The 22482-nt window shown below is 42.3% G+C and overlaps 2 protein-coding genes across 6 annotated transcripts in view; both read left to right on the plus strand.

Moving 5' to 3' along the window:
• Positions 1 to 3895, plus strand: part of TRDMT1 (tRNA aspartic acid methyltransferase 1) — a 28917-nt gene extending 25022 nt beyond the window's left edge. For all 5 annotated transcript variants that reach the window (XM_021387464.1, XM_021387463.1, XM_021387459.1 and 2 more), the window contains one exon: positions 3140 to 3895. In XM_021387464.1, coding sequence (XP_021243139.1) covers positions 3140 to 3240 — 101 coding nt within the window. In that variant the 3' untranslated portion in view covers positions 3241 to 3895. The remainder of the gene's footprint in view (positions 1 to 3139) is intronic.
• Positions 6337 to 22482, plus strand: part of CUBN (cubilin) — a 148417-nt gene continuing 132271 nt past the window's right edge. The window contains exons 1-11 of the mRNA XM_021385370.1: positions 6337 to 6486; positions 7193 to 7288; positions 8051 to 8088; positions 12435 to 12564; positions 12933 to 13025; positions 14512 to 14550; positions 15304 to 15405; positions 16358 to 16461; positions 19536 to 19662; positions 21001 to 21169; positions 22319 to 22450. Of these exons, the coding sequence (XP_021241045.1) occupies positions 6337 to 6486; positions 7193 to 7288; positions 8051 to 8088; positions 12435 to 12564; positions 12933 to 13025; positions 14512 to 14550; positions 15304 to 15405; positions 16358 to 16461; positions 19536 to 19662; positions 21001 to 21169; positions 22319 to 22450 (1180 nt within the window). The remainder of the gene's footprint in view (positions 6487 to 7192; positions 7289 to 8050; positions 8089 to 12434; positions 12565 to 12932; positions 13026 to 14511; positions 14551 to 15303; positions 15406 to 16357; positions 16462 to 19535; positions 19663 to 21000; positions 21170 to 22318; positions 22451 to 22482) is intronic.

Genomic DNA, 22482 nt, shown 5'->3' on the forward strand with positions numbered 1-22482 from the left:
TTTGTTCTTTTTGAATATGTCATTTTTCATAGCATGTCTCAGTTCCATACGGACTTGGGTTGTTGTAAAGAAACTTCAGCTAAACATGCCTATATTGGTCTTGTATAGGCTTATCATAGCGTTTAATTTCCATTTTGAACACAGAATTATCAGTTTTCTCTTTTTTTAAATACAGTGCTTGTTATAGTAGCTAGTGTTTTCCAAACGTTAAATCAGTCTTTGCGATACCACTGAGAGGTGTACTAGAGTTAACATTGCTTGTATTTAATAGAGACAGAACCAAGGCGCAGAGATTTATGTTTGGATGACTCCACGTGCTTGAATGACCTTTATTGTTTCAGAGCACTTGGAATGATACTAAGCTTTCTCTCTTCAGAGCTCATCTTCAGGGGCAGCTGTAAGCTGCAAACCACAACTGAACTCTCAAGACAAGTCAGGCTTCTGAATTTGAGGAGCATCCACATAGTCACTATCTATGAAGAGCTCACTTGGCAAACATGTCTTTTGTCATCAGAGAAATGCACAGCAGCCAGGGGAGCTCAGTTTGCAGCTCTTACAGCGCTAGATCCTTCTGCCTTAACGATGGCACCTCCTTTACAGCTCTTGCAGTTCCCTTCTTCACTATACTACTTTTCCAATTTCCACAACACATGAAACAAACCTCGTATCCAATGGCTTCCTCTGTCATGCCCTTCTGACTCATATGCACAATAAGGTTTTCCCAGTGCACTGAGTCACAAGTCTGACATTTCTTTCCTTTGTTTTAATCTAGATGTTTCCCCCATTATACATGCAGGGGAAAAAAAAAAGTGTTACTCAGCTCTATGCTGATTGGAATCTGGTGAATTTAGCTACTGTGAGTTTCTTTTGAGGATTTGCATGCTATGTTTTCTTGAAAAGACTAAGAAGTTGCTATATTTATGGCTACAATGAAGGGTATGTCACTGATAGCATTTCTTCCGTGCTGAAGTGAAGTGTGAAATTTTCAGAGGAAAATACACTGTAATTTCACTGCATCTGTGTTCTTTAGCAACAATTTGGCTGAAATTTTCAGTGTCAGGAAGCCTGGAGTTGTACCCACTGCAACTATTTGCTCAAGAAGCTAGCAAATGAGGAAACTATAAAAGCTGAAAATGAAATGAACAGAATGTCAGGAAACTTTGTCACAGATACCAACATACTGCTAGCTGCAGCTATAGTGTTGTTATAAGAAACATGATTGTGTCTAAATGCAGCATAATTGTGTCTGTATTCTAACAGATCGATGGTCTTTTCAAGTACATGAGATATAGAGCTAAAATTGTCCTGTCTTAACATTAACAGATTTATTTGTGCTTTTAACGTCTTAGTGTATAAATTGTAATTGCACTATAGATCAATGAAAAAATGTGCAATCATTTGTCTTAATCATGGGTCCCACATCAATATCATTAAAAGCGATCAGAGCATTCGTGCACCTGCGACCTGCTTTCATGAGGGTGATGTCAGGAGTCCGTTTCTGTTTTTCCTCTTAGCAATGTGTGTAAGCTACTAAGAAACAAATGGCAGGCTAGTGGAAAGCCAGCACTCTGTGGTAGTGTATGTTGTCAGGACTTCAGCATCGCCAGCTAACATGCAAGACCTAAATGATGTGGTGAGATCTGTGCTACAAGTACCAGCGTTCTCGTATGAGCTGTTAAATCTGTCCTGATGTAGGTTATTCTAGAGCCAAGAAGACAGAAGATGCAAGATAATGTATACAGGCAGATAGAGGGAGGTTTGGGATAAAGGAAGCAGCCCTGAACATGAATTATGGCTTTCAGTTGCCAGAAGGCAGAAGGAGAAACTCTGAAATTATCAGTGTTCAGATAAGTGCCTTGAGCTCTAAGTACACGTGCATGTATGTGCATAAATACATATTTGTTTTTGTATACTCTTCTGGAATGTGTAGTTTCTGCACCTTATTCAGTGATACACTGAAAACTAATTAAGTGAGTCTGCATGGGGAAATGGGAATGATTGTTCCAAAGGGAGAAGAATGGGTGCCCAGATTTGAGTGCTGGGAAGCTGTGCAGAATGGGTGGAGCTGGCAGATAACATGTTTACCAAAGCAGTCCGTATTCAAGGCATTAGTAACTGGCAGAGAAGGATGGAACGCCTCCTCCTCAGCTTCCCACCCTTGGCTCAGCAACTATCCAGCCATGTTCTCTCCTGAGCTCTCCCTGGACAAGAATTTTTCTGAGGTGCTCTGAAAACTATATATATATATATAGTGAGATATACGTATCTCACTACTTCCTCACACCAATTGTTTGTGCATCAAAGCTAAGCTGGGTGGTGATGACCTCAGGGTCAAAGTTAGGTGTTTCTTCTTAGGGAATGAGCAAATAATTGAACGTGATCAAGTTTCAGCAGCTTAGCAAATGCCCACAGCAGCTGAATCCCCACTGCTTTTCATCTTTCAGTCAGTTTGAAGCAGATGCGCTTTAGCTTGTAGCTGGAGTAAGCTGAGAGTGCAAGCAAGGACAGGTACAGCATACCAGCCAGCTGTTGGCAACAGAATTTTCAGAAGCTTGGTCAATTCAATGCAGAACACAGCCCTTTCACAATACCTGGAACAGTTTAATGTTTTCTGGTCCTCCTTTCGTTCTGCCAGTCAGTGCATTTACAATGTGAAGGACTTTTTGATGGTGTCTGTATTTCTGAGTGCATTCCACGAGGTCAGCATTGAATTACATGGAAAATTGTTCAGCTGCTTGATCTCTCCCTGAATAAGCCTTGCTCATAGCCTGATCTGTACTGGTAGTATCTTGCGATGTGAGACTAATTTAATTTTCTATAACTGGTTAGAGGACCTCAGATTGGAGTTACAATATATAGCCTGTAATGAAATGCATTTTAGTGTATCTGGAGAGTCATCTTACTTTCTTTCTCTCATGGCTGCATTACTCTTTTCATTTTCTCTTGAGTAGCAGTTGTGCAGTGTACAATTGTATTTATAAATTTGTGAACTTTAGGGGTGTGTATTCTTGTATATATCAGAAATTGCAGTTTACAAATAGATTTCATAACTGAATTAAGAACTGTTCATTGAAAAAAAGGAATAGACTAAAAGCCAGGGATAAACCCAGACTAATGACACTGTATTGTTTTATTTTAGGCTTTCCTGACACAGTATCAATAAAGCAATGCTACCGTCTTCTGGGAAATAGCCTCAACGTACACGTGGTGGCAAAATTGATTTCCATTCTACTTGGGTAATTTGGAACCTGAATCTGATGACCATGGACTGCTGACCGAAAGTACCTCCATCTTTCATGAGAAAGCTGATGGCAGCCTAACAAAAATCAGAGCTAACTGAAATATGCGTCCAGATACTTTGCTAAACAGTTCTGATATATTGAAATACCTTCCACTCATGGTGGATTTGCATTCCAGAAGTTTTTTATTGAAATGGAAGTTTCCAGGAATCAATTGCTCCATTTAGAAGTTGCTTTTACTTTGCGAATGAAAAAATAGCAGAAAAAGTCACATGTACCTCAATAAAAATGGAGAAAACAATTTTATATCTCAAAACTATTCTCATTACAATATAAAAAGGCTGTAAATGTCAAAGCTGCTTTAATTAAGTGCAGAGACAAGGTTCTGCATGTAAAATGCTTTCGTCTGTAAATATTAGTGATCCATTCTAAACAGATTTATTGTATATATCATCTAATTATTTTTTTAAAAATCTAATGAAACTGTTAAACTCAGTGTTTTGTATAGACTTTTTAAGGAGACCCAGCGTCATCTGTAGTTTATGTTTGTCTGATCTTGTCTAAATACTTTCAGGTTTCTGGAACCCAGCTGTGTCTGTTTTGTATGATTTGTTCAGCTGAATAAAAATATTTCAAGATTATCATAACCCTGACAACAACTTGGCTGTTTCTGTTCTCACTCCCATTATTTAGGATGACATCATTGCTCCTTACCAACGACCTACACATAAAAGACCCCAAAAGATTTTAAAACTTGATATTTCCATAGATTTCTTATGGTTCCTGCGTACCAGTAAGCTGTCAAAGTTGCCAATCTTGAAAAAAAACATTATTTGTTTTTATTTCCCTTGTGGGAAAATGTAGCAGTCATGGTGTATTGCATCAAGGCTTGCTAGTGCAGGAGAAACTGAAGACTGTAGAGAACAAAGTCAGTGTAAAGAAATCACAGCTATTCAAACTGCTACAGTCATCCTGAAAAAAAATGAGTACGCAGTTATTGCTTACTGCCATAGTTTATCTTATACGGACTACTTTTTCATTTCTTCTCTTGGTTTTGGTGCTGCTTCTGGCCTGTTAAACCAGGGGAACCTTGGGTGAAGCTACTGCAGCCTGTTTTATTCCATTTGGACATCTTGGGGTGTTCCAGCTATGAAAGAGAAATGGCAATGGATTCCCCTAAAGGAGCACTGGAGCAGGCTGTATAGAAACAAAAGATGCCTCTGGTAGTAGTACAGCAGTGGCAAAAACTGCTGGGCTGATGTTAGGCTGTGCCTACTACGAAACTATGCAAAATACAGGCTGATGATGTTATGAGCCATAGTTGGTTGTCTGTTCAGGTGATTGTTATTGCGTAGATGTATCCAATAGATCAGTAACTAGTTGCGTTTTTGAGAGACGTAATAATAGAACTTCTAACCCTGTTATACCAGTGAAGCTAAATTGAGTGACTGCTTTTCCTATCTGTTAGGCATTAATAGACTCCTTTGCTGAGTGGGGTTGGGTTGCAGCTGCTTGACCTCACTCGATGATCGTATTGCTTCCTTTTCCGAGCAGCTTCCTAGTGAGTGCTTTGCAGCCTCCATCAGTGCAGTGCTTTGCAACTTCAGCCTTAGCATTTTCACAGCAATTAAATATGATTACAAAAGCAGCTGAAGGGTAAATGGGTGAAAGTGGGAAGGCAGCTCTGGAAACTGGAAACTTCCAGAATCTGGTTTTTGGTTACGTGACTTGCGCATATGGACTACGTCCCACTATCTCCATGACGTGATGAGCTGAATGTCCTCAGCCTTGCGAAGCTCCACCAAGGAGAAGATCTCGTGTGGTTGGTGGTGTGTTTATGCAGTGAGCTGTAAGGCTTGCACATTGCCCTACAGAACGCCTTACCCGCATTAGCTTGCTTGTGTCTGAGGTAACCTAGGTGTCCCCTTATTCACAAAGAAGCCTGTGCAATGGTGAAATTACTAAAATACCATTCCTTTAGATCAGGGGTTTGAATGTTTTTTTTATACACGAACTCAAAGTTTTCCAGATGAGGCGCATCTTCCCATGCATGTAAGGGAATGCAATGCTCTCGCCCACAGATTTTATTGCATCACCTTTTGCTGACCCCTCAGGAGGAGCTTAAGGCTCGTCAGGAATCTGTGCCTTAAGGCTGGGAAAACACTGGTCTGTGCTATGCTACCGAGTGTCTGAGACGTAGTCATGGGAAAGCCCAGTTTGTTTTATAACGCAGATCTCAGTACTAACAATTGAGTTACGATGTGGGCAGGTTGGATGCTTGGATGACTGTATAATTCTGTGGTAACAATTGTTGCAAATTTCTAATACAAATAAAAAATTTAGCAACTATTCTTAACCTCTCTTGGGTTAACTGTTCATACTTAGTCCATCCTTTGATTTTTCTGTTCTGTTAGCTTGCTATTCATACTGAAGTGCAACACTTAATGATCTTACTGTATAAATGATGAATTATACAAGGTCTGCTCCGAAAGTAATGCCTCCTATTTTATTATGCTGGCCCACGACATCAGAGGTGGATGTTGAAACCACATATATGCTCTGCATTGTGTTTAAATAACATGAGAATTTGGAGGAGACAAACTAATAATTGGTTAATAACCTGAAGATTATTAATATTTCAGGACAGCCTTACATAAATAATGTATAAAGTAGAAATAGTCAAGGGAAATGAATGCTAAAGTGTAAGAAACTAGGCATAAAGTCCAAAATGAATTCCAGCAAGCACCCTCCTTTTGTCTGGGCAAATACGAGTATTCCAGTGTAAAAGACCTAATTAAGGGAAGCTTATGCTTGTTCAGTAACAGCTTGCTTGTACAGATAACTGATATCCAAGACACCATGGAAAATGAAGCACTGAGTAGTGAAACTGTTTCAGTTTAAGTGTTATTGTGAAGAACGTGAAGAGATTTGTGTTATTTTTATCTTTGTTTGATAAGAAGGGCCGGGGGATTGATACAGCTGTCCAAGAAAAGAGGAGCACGGTGTTAGATGCCCAGCCAGCCATCCAGGAGCACAAGGAAACCAGGTTGTTGTCTTGGACTTTCGTCTGCCTTGTTTTTTGACAGTGGGAGGAAACATGGACAAGGGTCGTTCTGACAACAGTTCTGATGAAACAAGAATCAGAGTTGGAGGGACTAAAACTTTGTGGAATGCAGAACTTGTACGGAGAGAGTTGCTGGAGGGAGTTTCAGGGGTTCTCTGGGCCTGGTACCTTCACTGGAGATTGGTACTGAAGTTCAGAAAACTCCACAACAAAGGAGCCCCTGAAATCTCTTCCAGTGGGGAGCCTCTCTGTTTTCAAACGTGCGAGCACATCCTGAAATCTCAGCTTGGTTGAGAGCCTGTTCATTTATCTTGTGCTTTTGCCTGTGCAAGGGGATGCTTTAACTCAAGCACATTTTTAATTTAAGGTACAACCTGGCATTTGGAAGGAAAATACTTTCATGATGCTAATACACTTACTTACACCTGGGCAGTAATGAATACTTTTGATTAGTTCAAATGTTTGCCCTATGCATATTTTTAAAAATGAAATAATGTTGTTTATAAATATCACACTTAAAAATGGGATTCTACTCAGAACTAATGTTTCTGAATGGTATTTTGACTGTGTATTCATCTTAATTACCACGTGGCGTTATTCAGTCTACAAGTGTTACAAGGTTAAGCATGGGGAAGAGTTCAGGAGAAGGCTGGATGAGTTCATTAAGAAAAGAGTACCAAGAAGGTAGACGAATGGCTGACGTTCCCAAGCTGCAATAAATGGAGGCCAAGAGGGTACTCAGGAGAGGCACTGTGTGTGCTTGCCCTTTAATGTTCCCTTCCTTTCCTAACTATCTGCTTTTGGCCATTGTTGGAGACGGAGTACTGACCTAGATGGATCTTTTTCTCAGTACGACCACTCTTATTTTCTTATATTTGTGTTGTGACAGCATGCCAATATTTCTAGTCACAACATCAATGCACAGCAAATGATGTATGAACATGGAGTGTGCGGCTCAGGTCTGATCCTCTCAATAAAGCCAACAGTACAGAGTAGAACGAATCTGAGAGAGGTTGTGCAGCCAGGTCCATTCATGGCTTCGGGGTTATTGGTGGCGAACGGTGACTATGCAAATGGAGCTCCCTAAAAATAACTGCAGCATACGTTAAAGCAATTTGAGGATGCTGAAAGGACTGGAATAATCAATAGGAAAGAATAAAACCAAGGTAACTGACCTAATTTTAAAAAAAAGAATGAAACAGAAAATAGGAAACATCAACATGGTGGTTTGCAAAAGCAACATGTGCCTTTACACAGTGTGACTCTTGTAACATGGGAAAAAAATGAGTATATGTTATCTCTGCCTTCATTGTGATAAAGGAACCAAGGGTGAACTGGGAAAGTAAATAAATTACAGCTGAAGTCCCTAAGTCAAAACTCTTTGTTATTTACTATTAAAAACTGAAAACCTGGATTCTCTGACCAGCTAGTTTAACTTCATCAGCAGGTAACTGATTAACTTCATCAGCTGTGTTGAGGGAGCAAAATCTTAAGCAGGTGTCAGAGGGCAGCGTACTGAGAAGAAGAAATATTTAAGGAGTGATGTGGGAAATGGAGCATAGTGGCTGCTGCTGTGCTTCATAAGGCTTTGTAGATGCATATGAAGAGGAGGATGGAGGAGGAGGAGGTGGTGGAGGAAGGGGATGATGAGGAGGAGAAGGGACTCTTGAGTTTTGATATCTGTGGGCAGCCACCCCTTAATCAGAGAACTAACCCTTCTGATGTTCTTCAGTTGCCCCTGTTTCAGTTGATGCACACTGTGGCTGTTGATCCCCAATATGCCAGGTTAGTGCTTTGTAACAGTGTTCTTTAGATATTCTGTCACTTTTGAGCATGGATTATTATTAGAAAGAGAGAAATCAAAGAGAATTGAGGGATGTGTAGATGGAACTACTGGGAGGCACACACTCAGCTGAAGGGCAACTCAGGTAAACGTGCATTACTTGGGATTAAGGCAGCAACATGACTAAGTCTGCAATTATTTAAAAATATTTGAGTTGTTAGTTCTTTAACAATTAGCCAGGTTTGGGATCCCCCTCAGTAGCTGCATTCCCCCCCCCCCCCTCCTTAAGAAGGGAGCATTGCTGTGGCTCCTGTCATATCTCTGCATCTGAGCTGTTTTCTTAGGTGCCATTAAAGCATATTGAGTTCTGTCTATGCTCTCTTGTCTCCTACAGAGGAACCTTTGCATTGCAAGCATGTGCTACTGGAGAAGTAGATGGACACCACCATTTCATTTCATGCAGCTACATACCATGGTGGTGGTAAAGTGTTGCTGCTCGTACAGGATGAACTTCAACCTGAATTAGGTAGAAACAAATGCTCTATTACTTCCTGCCAAATCTGTGCACAAACTATTCTCTCTAGAGATGTTTCTCAGCTATAACGTCAGTGAGGTAATGGAATGATTTGTCCCAGAAGGAGGTGTTCGTGCCAGCTCTCCTGGTTATAATGAACAGCCCCTATACTTATGCCAGATACTTGCAGGCTTTCCATTCTGTTCCTCCAAAAAATGCTGCCTTAATCCAGTGTATTTCAGTAAAATTAAAAAGTGTAGACTTATTTTTCTTCTTAAGATGATTTATAGACTTCCCAACTTGGCCAGCCTAAGGGGCATTCACTAGGAATAGAGCAGTAAGCTAAAATATAATGGAAGTAGTGTGTTGTGTAAGGTTTAGATAGATGTCCAGAGCTCTCCTCCCATCCTAAAATCAGGGCATATGGAAAGTCACCTGGTGTTTAGGCCTACCATTTTCTGAGCGGTAAAGCATGCAAGGAGAGATGGTGAAAGGAGTTATTTCTTCTTCTTTCTTGGATTATCAACGTTGTCCCCATCCTCAGTGGCTTATTGCTCATTGTTGTTTGCTATGTTAGAGTTAATTAGTTGGAAGGAGAAGTTTCTATCAAAGATTGATAGGCAGCAGAGAGAGGCAGTGCATACTCAATACGCAAAAGCAATCAATGGAGAAAAGAAAGGATTTTGCAGGGCAACAGCCCAAGTCAAGGCTCAAAACTGCCAACATACAATGCACTTTGTGGGGGGGGAAAAAAGTCCTTGGACTATGCATTCATTCAACCAGCATGGAAGGAAGGAAGCACAGGTTTAATTGTCTGATAGTTTTTTCTAGCTGACACCCAACGCAATATAAAAATGCAGTAGGCTGTTTAAAAAAAACCAACAAAAGCAAAAGCCAGGTGTATCAGAATAGATGTGAAGAATGTTTGTGAGCAGCAGTTTAATGGACAGTGCAAGTATACCCAGAGGGAGGTGTCCTGCTGCCTAAACAGAGACATCAATAACTCATCTATGCCTTCCTGTTCAGAGCAGAGGGTTTCTGAGCAAAGAGCAGAATAGGAAATTTAAAAAAAAAAAAAAAAAAAGGCAAGTGTAGAGACAGATCCTCAGTTGGTGTAAAATGTCATAGCTTGTTTGGATTGAGTGGAGTAGTGATAGTTTACAGCTATTGAGGATACAATTCTGTATTTTCATGTAAACACCATCCCCTACATTGGTGAGGGAGAGCGCATGGGCTTTCCTCCTCATTTTCCTGTGTTCTGGCAGTAACAGCTGACAGACTGAGTTTCAAGAAGGCCACATTCTGCTGTGGAGAAGGTGGGTATCCAGAGCTGCACCAGTGAGTACAGGCTAATGGGATGGGCTATCCCAAACCCCTGTGTGTTTGGAGGAAAGCTTCACCACCTCTGCTCTTCCAGATCTCAAGACAGCACTGTTTTGTAACTGCTGGGATACCTGCACTGTATTCTGTGCGAGCATGAGAAACGTGATCAGCAGGCTATCACTGTACTGAATTATAAGTTTTGGAAAAAGCAGACAATAAAATGTAATAGCAGGCCAGTTTTTATACCAAAAAAAAAAAAAAAAAAAACCCCAAACCCAAAAAACAGAAAATGGTGGAGGTGGTAGAATGCAGCTGATGCAGTCTTGGACATTGTAGCTATTCATAGTAAGATGAAGTTACTCCTGGCAATACCATAACCCTTAGCTGACCTGCATTTGTACTCACTTCCACAATATGCCTCTGTCTATTTTATAGGCAACATTAATATTTATGCATATCATATCCAATCTAATCCCACGATGCATTAAGGCTTTGACCTCACATCGTTTCTGTCTCTGAAAGCTGTGGAGCTCATTCAGTCCCCTACCTTTAGGGCATGGCCCACTTATCTATGGGCACAAAATCCCCATTGAGTAAAAAGTGCAGACTGGAGTAGAAAAGGAGGCTGTGTGGGGTCGGGAGGTGCAGGAGCTCCGTGGCCTCTGTGAAGGTCTGAGACAGAAAGCACCAGTGAATGGCGGCTGCTGCTATCTCTAGAGATAGCAGCTACAACTGTTGCTGTTTTGCTCTCCTCAGTAGAGATTTGAAATGTGAGCAACCTGAATGAGTTAACTATTAAACAAAAGGGAAAAACACATGAATTGTAGTGGGACCAGAGGTACAGATAGCTCCTAGCATAGGGAAGGAAAAGATACACAAAGCTGCTCCAAACAGGGAGAGGAAAGTGCAGTAAGATCTTGTGTGAGGGGAATATGGGGACTAAAAGCAAAGGAGGGAGTAGCAGGGGCTGTCACATAGAAAGCCCATGGTTTGAGGGGACAGGGACACTGCAGAAACACTGACAGGTAGTAGAAGGCACAAAGACTGAGTGGATGGAGTCCCTGGTACAGTGGGGGAATTGGGAACCACCGCATGGGGGGAGGAAACAAGGTCAAGAGCTGAGTGGAGGAGTCCCAGTGGAGGGTGTGATGTGAGCTCTATCATGGCTTGCACAGCGCTAGGCCCAAGGTCCCATGGGGCTGCCTCCAGCCTCCCACCTCTTCAACTGATCCACTGATGGCATCTGTGGCTGGGGAAGTCACAGCTTGGAGCCACTCACTTCATTGTAGGCAGAGGTTATGTGGGGAATTGTGTTGCCAGGCTGGGCACTGTGGGGGCCTGAAGAGCAGCGCTGGCTATGGTATGAAGTTGGGCATGATACTTCTTTTGAGAAGGGTGCTGCTGAAAGGGTAGAGGAAAATGGGCAACGTGCAAATTTTGGCTCTTAGAACAGATGAGTTTGCATTGTTCAGTTACTTTTGAGCCCTTCCCAAATCCTTCCTTGGTCTTCTCCATTGTCTGTGGCTGGCCCTGAATTTGGGAGCCCTGGTGTGTGCAATGAAGACAGCCTACATGTGCCAAAGAAAGAAAGCAGTCCCCTTGCTTGATCATCTCCTCAGTATCTGGGGACTGAGCCATTTTCAATTCAGAGCAACCATATTTGGTTAAAACTGTATTTTGTTGTTGCAATCCATGGGATTCTGTCTGGTACTGCTAACTTGTTTATGTCATCTGCCCAATGAATTGCTGGCTGGAAGCTGCTCCTTCAATGCAAATATTCCTTGCCAGCCACTGTGGTTTTAATATGTTATTTTTGGGGGGGTAATGCTCTGGGCCTTTTTGCGTTGCCAAATTATCTTTCCTTCCTCAACGTGCAGGCTAGTGATCCGTTCCCACAGCAGTGAGCATCGGGCTGCGCGGTGCTGAGGCACAGGGTGCTTGGCTGTCCAAAGGTCAAAGGCACAGTGATCAGACATATGCAGATCTCAATTAATTACCTCTCAAAGCTCCTGCAGCCAAACAAGAAAAATGTGCTGGCTGTCTGGATTATTTGCACACTGTCAAACTTTAATTAAGATACCTGAGATAAAGATTACCCTTTCAGGACAGCAGCATGGGCACCTTGTGAATAAGGAGCTGTGTGAGAGCAAAGGGCAGCAAGGCTCTCAAAAGTACAATTCAGCACAAGAGGTTTCACTTCAAGCTCAGGACAGCTGGAGGAGAGCAATGCTTTGGGCTGCTCCTGTTCCTGGGCTGTTAGTTGCATTGTTACTGCTTGCTGGATCGAGCCGTGAATCAAGCCACTATGAAAAAAAGAGGCAGAAAAGAAACATTTATGATGAACAGTAAGTACCAGTGCTATTATCAATTGCAGATGGATTTGCGCATAAGATAGGCTTTAAGTGCTACTAATGGGAACAGAACGGCTTTACCTCGTATCTTTTCTTCCTACACTTTGGCAGCAGATATGTGCAACTAACCAATTTTTATTTTGTTCCTGTAATACAACAGGCCTCGTCTGTCCTCAGAGCAGGGCAACCTGGTGTTCCATGCTGGCTCCAGCAGAAATATTGAATTTAGAACTGGACCACTGGGGAAAATAAAGCTTAATGAAGAAGACCTTGCAGAAATTTTTAGTCAGGTGATGTAGTTACTTTTCCTTAACGTGTTTTCATTTCCAGTTTTGCACAATGATAATTTAATTTTCTTCAGAATTTTTATCAGCAAATGTTTGATGTGTTTGTTATAATTGTTTTTTTGCTATTATCACTGCTAGCACTGTAATATTTGAGATATTGCAGACTCGTAAAGTAATAAATTCATTACATAAAATAATTAAAAGTTTAAACTGTGTATAGTAAACTGTGCTCTCTGTATTTAAGCAGACTTTATAACAGAAAGGAGAAGAAAGTACAAAAGTTTCCTAAGCATTTAGAGAAGGGAGGCTTGCTTTCAAGGTTCTGAGGAAACAAAACTTATTTCACATCCCATCTCTTTTTAATAATTTAGATGAGAGAAAACAAAGCAGAGATTCAAGAACTTAAGAAAGCCAGTGGAGTCTCTCAGAATGTGTCTCACCAAGTCTCTCTGCTGGCTTCCAAGGTGAGCTGTACCCCTGTGCTGTACTCCAGCAGCATTCTGAGTTTTCTGTTCTTCAGAATAACGTGACTACTCATTCATTTCAGTATTTCTGGGCTTCAGTCAGGGAACTGGGGCAGAGTCCATATTTAACATCAGCTTAGAGTCTATGTTTGACATTGGAGATACTGATTTGGTATCTGGAGACTGGAAACATCCCCGTAGTTCTCATAATTTTCAGTTACCAGGATTATTCTTTTGTTCACTGTCAACATCTCTATGGACTATGTCCTCTAACATTTATGGAAATCAAATCTTATTAAATTCAGGCTACAGACCATATGTATTCCTATACGTGTTACATAGACATTCCATTGCTTGGATGTAAATGTGCTATAGAGGTTTGCAGTGGAAACAAAAGACCCTTGAGGTAGTTTTCCCAGCTAGTAAGGATTTTTCTCCAGCGGAAGATGGAAATCCTTTATCTGTCTTGGCTTAGATGTCTTTTGTTAGAGTGCTGCCATAATTTCCTTATAGGAAAATATTTTATAGCCTATGAGACTGCCCTTAAGGGAAATTGTTCTAATATGTATCCATTGTATCCCTTAATTCATTTTCTGCTTGTTATTTGTGGCTTTAACCAACTGAGATAAGCTGAACTTTTCCTTGGCTTTCCGTGTGCCCACCACCTCAGACCTCAGTCCATCATATCCCCGTGAGCACCTGCACTGTCCTGTTGGGATATTTACATTGTTAAAGTTTATAGAATCAGAATCTTTTGAGTTGGAATGGACACTTAAAGGTCATCTGGTCCAACTCCCCTGCAGTGAACAGGGACACCTACACTAAATCAGGTGCTCAGAGCCCCGTTCAACCTGACCTTGAGTGTCTCCAGGGAGGAGGCTTCCATCACCTCTCTGGGCAACCTGTGCCAGTGCTTCACCATCCTCATTCCAAAAAATTTCTTCCTTATTTCCAATGTAAGTCTCTCCTGGTTTAGTTTGAAGCCATTTCTCCTTGTTCTGTCACAACATATCTCACTAAAGAAGACAGTCCCCTTTTCTCTTACAGCCCCCCCTGTAGATACTGAAAGGCCACTCTCAGGTCACCTCAGAGCCTTCTCTTCTCCAGGCCCAGCTCTCTCAGCCTGTCCTCTTATGGAGGTGTTCCATCTCTTGGATCATTTTTGTGACCCTCCTTTGGATGAACTCCAACAGGTCCATGTTAAGCAAGATAAGCACCTTAATGCATCTTCACAGGACAGAGTCTTTTTGTAGACAAATCTGGATATATACTATTGAAAAGCTGTCAGTTTTTGAACAGCATAAAATGCTTAAATCCCAGGGAATGGGGCCTGGTTTGAACCTGACTGTCACCTGGTTTCAGAGACCAGCTCTTCTCTTGTCTCCAAAGGAAACACTCAGCCAGACTGGGTGCCAGCACCGGGACCAGCACGTCCCTCTGCAGTGACCCTCATGCCAAGTGCAATTAATTTGCATTTCTCTTGCAGGTCACAAATCTTGACATGAAACTTCAGAGCTTAGAGCAGGTGAGTACATGGGAAATAAACTGAAGATCAGAAAAGAGCTCTACCCAATTAAACAAAGTAAGCTTTATTAAGTTAAATGATTTCTTTCCTCTCACATACCACTCAGGAAAATCTCTTCTGGTAACAGGAGGTTAAAAAAAGCCAAGGTTTGTAAAGGAGATGAAATGCCTTCTTACAAAACATAAATTTTGTAGGAGCCTGCATTCCTTAAAGGAAAAACAGTTGTAGACTGAAGAATAGCAACTGGATACCAAGAAAAAAATACGCTCTTCCTTCACTGATCTGTGAAGACAGAGAACTCAAAGTGGATTTTGTGTTGCACGGGAAATATCTGATTTTTCAACCATCAGCTGCTTCTCCATCAGCATGTGGCAGCCACAGCTACTACTGCCAGTAAAGCTGTTGTTGGATGAGTCACACATGAAATCAAGAAGACACCCCTCCTAGCCTCACTAACAGCCAATTTAGGAACAGTTTCTGATAGTATTTACATCTTGCAGAGCTTTTCTCACCCCAGGGCTTGTGCTATGCTGTGTCAGATCTGTCTTGCTAAGTCATATTTGAGTTGTATTTTTGTTCAGGTTTGTTCAAAACAGCTCCAAAACTTTGCAAATTAATCTTGCTGGAAAAAAAAAAGTAAGGGGGAACCCCAAGAAATAATAAAAATAAATAAAAGGTTCATCTTGAAAAGAAATGCTGATGAATCACTAAATAAGAAGGAAGTTAATTCCTTTCTCTGCTCCTGGATTTCAGACTCTGCAGAGGAAAGCCTGCAGCAGCAACCCCTGTGAGAACTCGGGGACCTGCGTGAACTCACTGGATGGCTTCTTTTGCCTCTGTCCCAGCAACTGGAGGGTGAGACTTCAGCCTCTTGGAGTCTGTGTTCAGCCTACCTGAGTGTGTGATGTGTATTTTAACTGTGAGGGTATACTTGGCTTAGTGTAGTCATAACAAAGCATGTATTAAGATTGTTCAGGATGGAGTGATATATACTGAATAGCAAAATAACCACATCAGAGTTGTCATTTGGTTTAAGTGCAATACATTTTATTCTCAACAATAATGACTTCTAACCCAATAAGATGGAAGCCCAAGCCATGGGACCAGGCACTATGTTGTTGCATGCAGGTGATGCCCCATGAAGTCAGCAGTGCTTGGCAGTCCAGCACAGAATGCCTTTATTTCTTGCTGAGAAGGATGACTGAACTGCATACCTGTTGCTGGCATGACACAATCATATGGAGGGAATGGGGGAAGGGAATGACGTTTATTGAAGCCCAAAGAAGTAAAACAAATTGGAATGTCAGTAATCAGTTGCATCCTGGGTTTTTGAAATGCAAAGACCTTATTGGCAAAGGCTTTTATGGTGCTCTTACATGCATTTGGAGATGGAACAGTTCCATCTTTTCTCAAAGACTCTCAGCCTGAAAGCTGTCCCAGTGAGACTGGGGTCAAAATTGATGTGCTCTCCACTCTGATGAAACAGCATCTCCTGATAAAAACAGTCTGAAATAAAGTTTTCTGATCCTATTGCTAGGAAGTTGGGAAGCAGGGGGAGGTGGCAGTACTAAACTGTCTATATGCTGTCTGCAGACGTCTGAAATATTTCATCCCTCATCTGACTGATAGCCAGGATTGCAGAAGCCAGCTGAACAATAGAGTTCTATTATAAAGCTTCATGAGGGAAGCTGTGTTGATAGCAGCCTGTGGTTTGTGTATGTTTGGAAACTATATTAAACCTTGGCTCCATGGTTTGCCTCATTTCTCTGTTACTTGGAAAATAAACTGGTGTTCCATTTCACCTTAGGGCCTCCGCTGCTCAGAGGATGTTAATGAATGCCAGATTTATGCTGGAACAGCACTGGGCTGCCAGAATGGAGCCACTTGTGTGAACACACCAGGCAGCTACAGGTAATTTTTCAAAACTATACACAAAAATCCTATACAAAACACGGCTATGTTTGTAACATCTATTCCTTCTGCAGTACAAGTTTGAGAAACAAGTCTATGTATTTTCTGTGCACTATAATCCATTTCAATCTGAGAGATCACAAAATCTCTACAGTCAAACACACCACTGATGAGTTTCTGTTACTTGCTTTGACACAAGAAGAGCAGCAAGAACCAGGCTGGTCACACAGCCACACTGGGGATGGAGACCATCACCCCTGCTTTATCACTTGCCCATGAGACAGAGGAGAATGAGTAAATGAAGGAGGTGGACAGGAGAAGAGCTCTGCCCCACAAGGCTGTGAGTTGCTGGAAAGCTCTGTCAGACAAAGGGAGGAGAGACGCTGCCTGGGGTGGGCAGGCCAGGAGGGTGCTTGGGCTCAGCAGATATCAGCTCCCCGCAGCTCTCCTGCCTCCAGCTGTGCCCAGCCATAGGCAGACCTCATTCAGCTCCTTGGGAAACATGCTCCTGTTTGCAGGGCAAGCTGGCCTGAACGCCCAGGGTCTTGTTTCCTATACTGGCAAATAACGTGATAAACAACTTTTGAATGTAATACAAAGCTCTCCCTGTGCAGTGTCTGGATAGCATGCTACAGCCCTCTGCAAAGCAGTTAGTCTCCGGCTTCAGCACGGAAGCTTTAGCACCCGCAAATATTTGCTCGTCATAAGACAGGCTTATAAGTCAGCTCTTGAAGTAACCTCACAAAAGGGAAATTCTCACGCAGCTCCTCATGCTTCACGGTGGCACAGAGACTGCTGAGGTGCTACCAACACTGTGGGGCTGCCTGCCCACTCTGCTTTGATTTTAAGGGTCTTTGTAGCTTCCTTGCAGCCATCCTCTACACAGATGTCTATCAAGGAAACTGCTCACAAAGCATCCTGCTTTTACTTATTGTTCTTTGCAGTGCAGAGCTCAGCAATGTATAGGTGTGTAACTACACTAAGGTTTGAGAGACAAACCCTCTGCCTTTCTCTCAAGTGTTTTCAGTGTGTTTGTACAGTCATGATTCCTGTAAGTTTGTTCCCCAGTGTGATTCCTACAAATTACACCATTACTTCACGCAAATGAGGACCTCTTTGTAAGTCATACAAATTGTGATATTGCTGTTTTTGCATTACACCCTCTGAATTATTGTTCTATAATTTCTTCACCTCCATCATACTGTCTTCCCAGTCTGCAGTCACAACTCTGCTTACTCATTTCTGAGTGCTCCCCGGATGCTAAATGCATTCTGACGGAGCTGATATTTCTGGGGCCTAGTGACCCTACTTGCCCTGCTTTTGCTTTGCTGCAGGCACACGCTGCGTGTTTAAAAAAAAAAAAAAAAGACGATATTTAACTTTCCACAGCCCCCAGAGCTAACACCAGGTGAAGGGCAGTACTGTACCATCAGGTGGAGGGTGATGCAGTCTTCCCTCCTTGCTCAGGTTCTTTAGTTACAGACTTCAAGCTCTAACACAGAAAAACACTGAGGTATGAGGAAGAAGCATGGAAATGCTTTCCCTAATCAGCACCCCAGTAGGAATACTGCATCATTTGGACAAAAGGATGTGGGGGTCATCAAGCCTACTGGACTTCTGTGTGGTAGTCAGCACAATGGGGCCTCCCCAGGATGTGCTGTTAGTGCAGGGACAGGACCAGCACTCCGCTCTGCAGTTTGGCCAAAGCTCCTTGTGGCCTGACCTGCTTCTCAAAGCTGAGCAGCTTCAAATTGGGAATGGATTAACATTTGCCAGACTGAGCAGGAGACAGTGCTGTGTTCCTCCTCCTTCAGAGCTTCTGATTGCCTGCTGTGTCCTTTGGAGCTGACTGTGCAGCTCTGTACTTTGAACACACAGAGCTGCTCTGGTTCCCTGCCTGTCCCCTCTCTGTGTGCCCAGGGCGAGCGGGTGCACTCGTGGTGTGTATCTGCTGCTGTTTACAATAATGCAGCTTTGCAGTGCAGCAGACTGCAGACAAGCATTAAGATATTGTGGGGTTCATCAGGGTTGCTTGTCTTGAGTGCAGAGTTTAGTTACCTGCAATTGGCTTATCAGACTGCCTTCAGCTCAGCACATGACACCCTGGCAAGTATAGCACAGTGTATTAATAAATCACTCCAGGTTCCAGAGCAGCTGCACTGTAATACACTGATTCAGATTCTGTGGGTAAATACTTGTGAAGAGTAGTTTTCATTGGCCAGCTTAAAAGCAAGTGAGCAAGGGTGTGTAAGGGCCTATGTGAGGAGCAGGTATCTCAGCACACCACTTGCATCCAGATAGGTGTCTCAGTTTCATTTTTTAAAGATGTTGGCTAACTGATGGGAGACCTTCTGTAGGTTTTTGACCCATTCCATTGTGTTTTAGACTCTCAGATTTGGTCCATGTGGTAATTGAGGGCTGGAGAAAAGGGAACAGTTACCTTAGAAACTCCCAGTTTCAGTTCCACTGTGTCTGTGCAATGCTGTGACCAAGATGGGCCCTGTGGGGTGAAAAAGAAAAAGCTGTGGTGTCAGTTGTAGTTGGCACAGCCCTGCTTTGGTGGGAGTGCAAGGAATGATAGCTTGGGAAGCTGAGTAGGGATGCTTCTTGGGTGGGGACTTTGAGCATTGTAGATGGGAGGTAAGTACCAAGCCTCGATGCCAAAGCATGTCTGTGTATTGCTCGAGGTAGAGCTTTAGGCAGCTGGCAACATATGAGGGGCATAAAGTGAAATGCAAATTTTAGGTGCTGTCTGGTTGAAGTGGAAAATTCCAGGCTCGTGTTCTGCTGAAGCCTCATGTTTGACATTTATCCTTTCCTGGTTTTGTACTTGTAACAAGATGCTGTGGTCAGCCACGGACACGTGCAAGCCCTACATTACTCTTCAGTCCCTGCTGGACAGCTTTGCCACTGTGCAGGCTTATTAATGGAGCTGTCAGAATTTTAAAATACACAGGGATTTTGTGAGGAACATCACACAAAAGTGCAGACTAATTCCTTACTATGGCAATATGTGGTCTTTATGTGCTATACGTAGACAACATTCAGATTTTTCTGTCTGCTTTCACCTTTAGCTGCTCCTGTACTCCAGAAACCTATGGACCCCACTGTGCCTCAAAGTTTGACGATTGCCAGGGAGGATCTCAGACACTCTGTGAACATGGCACCTGTGTTGATGCAGAACGGGACACCCCCAACAAGGTAAGGAGCAATATGTGTCTCATTATACAAAATAAATTGCGCTGAGTGCCACAAACCTGTGTAGCATACACTGCTGCTGGAAGACAGCAAGAAATGCCACTGTGCAAAAGAACCTAACCTCTCTGATGTCCCAAGGACAACAGAAAGAACTGAAAATGCCTTATGTCTTGTTGAAGATACTTGTCAAAGTGTTTTTGGGTAACCAAAGTGTCATTTGAAAAATAATATTCTTGCTGCTCACTATTTGGGGAGTGCAATATGAAGTTGCTGGAATATTTTATTACTGAAATTATTCAGAAGGACAAACATGGTTCTTATTTTCCTTGGGAAAAGCAATACCAATGGAATATTGACAGGTGGCCTGGTGGCTGCTGCCTGTGTTTGGTGCTCAGTACCGTCCATTTGACTCAGTCTCTGACTCCAAGCTTGAGCAGTCCAAGTGTCTGCACTGGGTGAACGTAAGCACATACTTGAATGGCCTTCTGCAACAAGCCAGACAATTGTTTCGGGAGAAAATCTGGGTACAAGGTGTTCCCTCTAAAGGGGTGGATGGAAGATGCCAGCTTTGGCTTTTTCCACTCAGAGCAGCCGAGATCTATTCTGGCAGACTTAGGCTTCTTAGCACTCTCATACACCCACGCGCTGTTCCAGACACACCAAGTATTCTTTGTGCTAACATAATTTTTTCTCAATTTGTAAAAGTCTTCACACCCCATTAGTTGCTTTCTGCCCGTTTTTGTGGAGAAATCTTTTCAAAAGAATTCAGTGTTGGCTTAACAGTGTCTGCTCCTACGTCAGTCAACAGTAAAGCTCCCATTAGATTTAACTGGACTGAAGCTAGGTAAATGTCGAAATCTGGCCTTTAGTAAAGTCAAGAAGAGAGAAAATTGTTGTCATTATAGAAAATGTATATTTGCAGTTTAAGGTCAGCTCTGCACATTTCAGGTTACCGAACAGTTTGCTTAAAAAAGGACATCCAAGCTGATTTCAGGTTGCTTATGCTGATCCCTTTACCCTGCATACAAAGCAAGTTGACAAGTTTTAGTTATGTTTATGTACAGTTCATAATTGTTGTTCATTTTCTCTGGAAGTCTTAGGGTAAATTACAGGTTTCTTTGATGAATATAATGAATGAGCCTGTTGCTCCTTCCACAGTTTAAATAGTTAAATTCAGAAGATGAAGAAAACTACCAAGACAATTCCAGAAACAGAATGCGCAAACCATGCAATGCTCTGAAAGCCTTCCTGCTATAGTTTAAAGGATGTTTTATAAAATTAACTCTTGCTCTTTTCTTGGTTTACATTTCTTAAATATGCAATATGTGCTTGCTATGGCAGCCCAAGTACCACTGTATCTGTGACACTGGCTGGATGTCCCCCCCCGGCAGCCCCACCTGCAGTGCTGATATAGATGAATGCAGCCTTCCTAACCCTCCGTGTTCACAGAATCCACTTGTGCGGTGCCACAACACACTTGGCTCCTACTTGTGTGATCCCTGCCCCACAGGTATCATGTATTTCCTTGCTCTCATGTTGGGAGGGGTGGCAGCAGGTAGGACTGCTGTCACAAGCAGACTGAAGATCCATATAGGAGTGACTTCATGAAGATCTTCGATCTGTATTCTACAGAATAAATGCCTACAGGTTATGTCTCATCTACATAACGTGGACAGTGGATTTTACAGCGTGATTTATCCCATCCTTAATTGGACATCTAAATTAGTCTGACAAATTACATTCTTAAAGTACCTATTTCTTTCCACTGCTTTTAATGAGAGCTCATGTAGCTGAAATGCTAAGTCATGGCTTGAACCAGTGATTGAGCACCTGGTGGGAAGGCAGGGCCAACCCAGGGTTGCTCAGGTGCATGCAATGTACCTGAGGGACAGGAAGGGGTGCAGCCAGGATCCACCCCTTCCCAGACCTCATTTACATGTTGGCAGTGGAGGCAAGGGTATCTTATTGGAGATCCCTGCATACCTGAGGTCTTCTAAGAGTAAGAAGCTATTTCCTTTTGTTTTGTGCCCATAGCTGTTTCATTTGGGTTTATCCTCGCTTGCTGCAAACTAGGACCTTGCTGCTCTGCTATTATTGCTGTGCTTTCTGTTGTGTTACAGTATTACAGCTCAGAACAACTAGATTGGGACAGGTAAGGTGAATCCTACCCACCATGTGTAGGATTAGCTTGATATCAATATGTTTGCTGCCCTGAAGGAACAAAAATCTAATTATACCTTCAAGCCATAAAACCTGTGGTCTGTTTTCCTGAGTCAGGTATGTTGTATGTACAAGAGGGATGTAGGAAGAGTGTTTGAAGTATTTAACTAGAGCTCTAATGAGGCTTTGCTGCAAATTTTACATGTTTGCACTAGACCAGAATTTCCATCTCTTTGGATTGAATAAACTGTGTTTGATTCTAGAATATCCACAATATCGTTAAAATAAAGCATACCTGTATGCATACATTCGCTTTATTGTATTTGTAACTACTTTGAAGACTAGCCTTAATTATTGTTGTTTATGTGAGGGACAGGTCTTCTCCTGTATTAGTGAAGAGAAATTCAAAAATCATATTTTTCTACTCTAAGAAAAGATCTGATTAACTAAGAAAATGACGCACTTTTTACCTGAACATCTTTCCGCTATTTCTTTTTAGGCTGGCAAGGAAATGGCTACAGTTGCCAAGACATTGATGAATGTGAAAGTGGTAATGGAGGCTGTTCAACAGCACCAATGGTTCAATGCATCAACACAATTGGATCTTTCCGCTGTGGAGTCTGTCCACCAGGTAAAATAATGGATGTTTTTGTTGAATCTTCT

This window comes from Numida meleagris, chromosome 2, assembly GCF_002078875.1.
Source record: "Numida meleagris isolate 19003 breed g44 Domestic line chromosome 2, NumMel1.0, whole genome shotgun sequence".
Classification (NCBI taxonomy): Eukaryota; Metazoa; Chordata; class Aves; order Galliformes; family Numididae; genus Numida; species Numida meleagris.